This window comes from Ammodytes marinus (assembly GCF_949987685.1).
Source record: "Ammodytes marinus genome assembly, chromosome: 6".
Classification (NCBI taxonomy): domain Eukaryota; kingdom Metazoa; phylum Chordata; class Actinopteri; order Uranoscopiformes; family Ammodytidae; genus Ammodytes; species Ammodytes marinus.
Genome location: NC_137235.1, coordinates 1,985,401 through 1,989,949, shown reverse-complemented (window position 1 = coordinate 1,989,949; position 4,549 = coordinate 1,985,401). Strand labels below are relative to the sequence as shown.

General features: G+C 40.3%; 1 protein-coding gene across 1 annotated transcript; it reads right to left on the bottom strand.

The window, feature by feature from the left end:
* Window positions 1-1,530: 1,530 nt before the first annotated feature.
* LOC307252125 (uncharacterized protein) lies at window positions 1,531-4,022 on the bottom strand. Its single transcript, XM_080029702.1, has 3 exons — window positions 3,976-4,022; window positions 3,542-3,654; window positions 1,531-2,836 (listed from the first exon to the last, which is right to left on the bottom strand). Exons 2-3 carry the CDS (start codon window positions 3,652-3,654, stop codon window positions 2,278-2,280), a joined length of 672 nt encoding a protein of 223 aa, XP_079885828.1. The 5' UTR covers window positions 3,976-4,022; the 3' UTR covers window positions 1,531-2,277.
* Window positions 4,023-4,549: the final 527 nt, after the last annotated feature.

Sequence of the window (4,549 nt, the reverse complement as noted above, 5' to 3'; positions counted from 1 at the left end):
CTACACATTCACGCCGGCATATCAACATGTAGAGAAAACCCAAACAGATTTTCAGATGTTTAGGGAAATGTTTGGAAGTGTCAGTTGTCGTATTTAGTTTTTATTGTCTCTGCATATTCACTCATCTGCAGTACATCTTCCCTGGCTTTCTCTCCTTCTCTCTTCTATAATGTGAGTCTATTCCTTGCTCCTTTTACTAAAAGGTGTCTCATTAAACTGCTGTCATACATTTTATCGATGTGTTGGAACTTTCTCTCTCTTTCTCTCTCTCTCTCTCTCTCTCTCTCTCTCTGTCTTTTCCTTCTTTTTTCCCTTCATCCCTCCTTTCCCGACTGCACCGCCAGCCAGGTTTCACGTGTCTTGTAGCTCAGCAGACTCACCCGAGTGATGTCGGGAGGAGCTCAACGCTGATTGGCTATCGCGGCGCGGCCGGCGGCGAAAAGTTCAATATTTTCAACTTCTGCGGCGGCCGCAGCATTCGCGCTGCGCCGCGCCGCCCCTGGCCGCGCCGCGTGATCCGCTCGCCGCCGGCCGCCGATTCACGCGGCGGCGCTCGAAATACATTGACTTTCTATGTAAACTCGCCGCGCGGCGATGTGCAGTGTGTTCGTACCTTAAGATGGTAATCTATTTGTGCTCCAAGAATAATGTATAACTTTTTTTTCTAAAATTCAAATCAATTCCTAAGTCAGTACATAACCACTGAGATCTTGCTGTTAATTGTATCATGTTGCAGGCAGCCTTCCATAACAGCTGTTTTTATTGTTTTTACATTGTGTTGCATTAATTTTACAAACCCCTAAATATATTATGAAAATTATGTATATTAGGCTATCCCAAATATCCCTATGTTGACAGATTAAAATTCAAATATTGCTGGGAATATTATCTTCCGTTTGGAGCCATTGCTTGAAGTGTTTCTGAAGCGTTCATTTTATATCGACTTCTTAACTTGACTATCCTTCCATACGTCTCTCTTGCTTTTACAGTTAAGCTTGTGTGTGCATGAACAAGACTACTTAGCAGGCTGATATCAAACACCAAAATAATAATGGGGGCACTCGTGGTGTAGTGGTTAGAGCACCCCCCCCCCCCCCCCCTCCATAGAGTCTCAGTCCTCTTCACAGCAGACCCAGGTTAGAATCCAGCCCGGGTCATTCTCTGCATGTCATTCCCCTCTCTGACCTATGTCATATCTGTCTCTCCACACTGTCATTAAAGCATGGAAAATGGCTAAAGATAAAAAAATTTACAAAATAAATGCTTTTTAAGGCAGATCTTAGTGGACTCATAACTTTGGTAGTATTGTAATAGTATTACTTATACAATATATATATTAATTTCTGATCTTCCTCTGTCCACCACTAGAGGGAGCTTGCGTGCCACTGTTGGTTATACGCATAGTACTGTTTCCCAAATGATGACACAGACACACTGGGTGATGCTTAGCCAAGCTTTAATCATTAAGAAAAGACACTCATAGGATCACAGAGTACATTGGTGTTAATGCTGTAAATACCCGGGTAACATACCAAACAGAAAAGTCACATTTTTGAGGCTTGAGCTTGATAGTTTCCAAGTAATTTTGACAGTAGAACATCAATACATAGGGAAACAAATTTTATAAAACCCAAAAATGTATTTCACATAAGAGATGTTTTTCAGTGTTATGAATTGATTGTACAAAATGGTTGATGGTACAAAAAAAGGAAGAATGCTTTGGATAGATATACAGGTATACAGTTTAAAATAAAAAAAAAGTGCATAGCGTATTTTTTAAATCTTATTTTAAGCGCAAGGCAATTTTTCTATCTCAGACAGTGGGTTTATGGGACTGCCGTGGATTCCATTTTAAGTTGACAAATCTACAGAGACACACTGATATTGTGGAGGGTATTGCTAAAGCAGTATGGAGTTATCCATACACACAGTAACCTATAGTAAAGACAAATGCACATACGCCCACACAGACCTGTCAAACGGTCTACACAGCTATTTTTTTTTTTATTATTATATTATCACATTTTATAATATCTATGAACATTTCTTTTCGATCAGAGTTTTTTGTAAAAGCTTATTTAAGACACTTAACTTTGATATCAGGTTTCCAGAGGTTTTAAGGGAAATGCCGATATATTTGATATGTCAATACAGATTTTTGAACAAGTGGAATAACAGCAGTCCCAAAAACCTTTTTTCTACCGTCAACCACTCTGTCTGAGTTTTTTTGACCTCAACCAGAAGTCGATGGCTTGTTGTAAAAGCAAGTTTACCAGACTAATCGGCCACGCAATAGTCCGCAACATTCCCACCGTTGGAGCAGCTTTGGCAAGTGACCAAACGGCCAATCTTTTCACAGCGGTAAATATTCCCTAGTCCGACGCTCCCACCCAGCCGCAGAAGGCCTTGTGTCCTCTCTGGCACTGTATTGGTGAAACCACTGTTGGCCACGAACGTCCTAGAAAACACGACAGCGTAACTACCGAATCGGCGAATCGCGGTTATCCTTGTGAGGATGCTGGCCTCGTGTCCGTTGCTCAAACATCTTTCAACACAAGGGGCGGCATACACGTAGAAAAACAGAAAGTCGTTCGCGTTGCATCCGGTCAAGAGGGACAGGTTGTTTAAAACGCGAAACTCTGCGTGATCGGTTGCACTAACTTTGGCTGCCACCACGCGCCCGCCCGTGTACACCTCGTTAGCGTTGTAGCTATTCCTCACGTTGTCCCGTAGGTCGGTGGTAATGACGTCGTTAAGGATGTTGTTGAGATTCTGTCCGCGAGCATCAGGGTTGGTCATGCATGCGGCCACACTGAACATGCCCCTTGTTCCATAGCTGAGGAATAAACACACAAAATATTGGGTTTTAAAAATCATGTCTGTGATCATTTCCTTATTTCCCCTATGTTCCCACATTTCTAAGTAATCTAACTATATAATAGAGAATTGTCTGTCTGTCTGTCTGTCTCACTCCTATTCTAACCTCTCCCTGTCCCCTTACTCTAACCCTAACCACGCAGCTGTGATGCCTGAACCTAATTGCCAATTTCAGGAAAATAGGGCTCTGGGAACATAGGGATGACCCCCATTAGTCAATATAAGAAAATATAGCTATTATTTTCATTGTACAGTCACCTATACGAATAAATTGGGAGTGCCAGCTGAAGGTGCACTATACATTAAAAAAACAAGTTAAAGGTGCTACAAGGAACTTTAACATATTTCTGAAACAGTCTCATTTTCCTCTGATCATCATAAATTACATGTTACAGCAAACAACACCATCAGTGCAACATTTTTTATTTGTATATAGTTGTTCTTAATGCCTCTGTCATGGGTACACTACCGTTTTTCTCCATAGGGGTGCAATAATTAACACAAGCTGAAAGTTCCTCAGAGCACTTAAAGGTGCTATTATTTATAAAAATCGTAAAAACAAGGCACAGACATTTGGCACAAAACATTTGGTGCAAGACAAGGACAGGTGATGTAATAAATAATAAATAAATGTATTCAGTGAATGAAACCGAAGTCGTCTTACGTTCCTACGATGCGATTTTCAATTATAGCGAGTGTGTTCAGTGTGAAAGAGTCCACGGTGTCTGGAGTCCAAAGGAAGAGAGCCAGCATCACAGCCATCCAGCACACAGCCATCTAAAAAACAGGTTGAAGTATTTAACAACAAAACTATCATATCAAAAATGTGTATAAAAAAACACACTTCAATTACCCTTTTTTTTGTATAATTATTTGTATTTACAAAAAAAAAAACAAGAAAGAAAGAAAGAAAGAAAGAAAGAAAGAAAGAAAGAAAGAAAGAAAGAAAGAAAGAAAGAAAGAAAGAAAGATAGAAAGAAAGAAAGAAAGAAAGAAAGAAAGAAAGAAAGAAAGAAAGAAAGAAAGAAAGAAAGAAAGAAAGAAAAAGGACAAGTGTATATGTTATTCATTGTTTGATTAAAAACATGCATCTTTAACCTTGTTTGTTGGAGGTCGGACTTCTTTATGTCTCAGTGGTGGGAGCAAGTTGCTGCTGCAGTGAATGAAGTCGGATAAGAGGACGTTTTTATAAAGAAGTTAACCACGCCTAAGAGTTGCTCCAAGCCCTTATATGGACATGTTTTTATTCGAATCACAAAGAGAGTCATACTGAAAGTTGATTAAGGAAGTTCAAACACTGAAATAAATCCTTTTTGTAATTCAGTTGTTTTAAATGTGTCTTGTGACAACACACATTAGGCATTTGTATCGTGTTGAAGTACGTTTGTCCCTCAAAGGCTAGTGTGTTCTCCCATTGCTCCCACTCCGTACACACAGGGCCGACGGGCTGCGGGGGAAAGTGCAACAGTCGTGGGGGGTCCCAAGGCAGAGGGGGACCATCAAAAAAAAAAAAAGAAAAGTAAAACAATTTTTTTTTTACTTAACTTAAATGTGGAGCCCCAATCTTCGAAGGCCCTGAACAATGCCATTCCAAAAAAAGAAATAATTGACTGGCTTTTTTCTCCCCTGAACCTTGCAAGGAGATCAGGGGCCTGCGCATGACTAAGGCATG

Bases quoted from the DNA above. Each gene is read 5' to 3' on its own strand.
- LOC307252125 (XM_080029702.1), bottom strand. From the start codon at position 3,654: ATGGCTGTGTGCTGGATGGCTGTGATGCTGGCTCTCTTCCTTTGGACT. The intron at 2,837-3,541 runs GTAAGACGACTT...TTTATTCCTCAG, and splicing joins GAAAATCGCATCGTAGGAAC to CTATGGAACAAGGGGCATGT.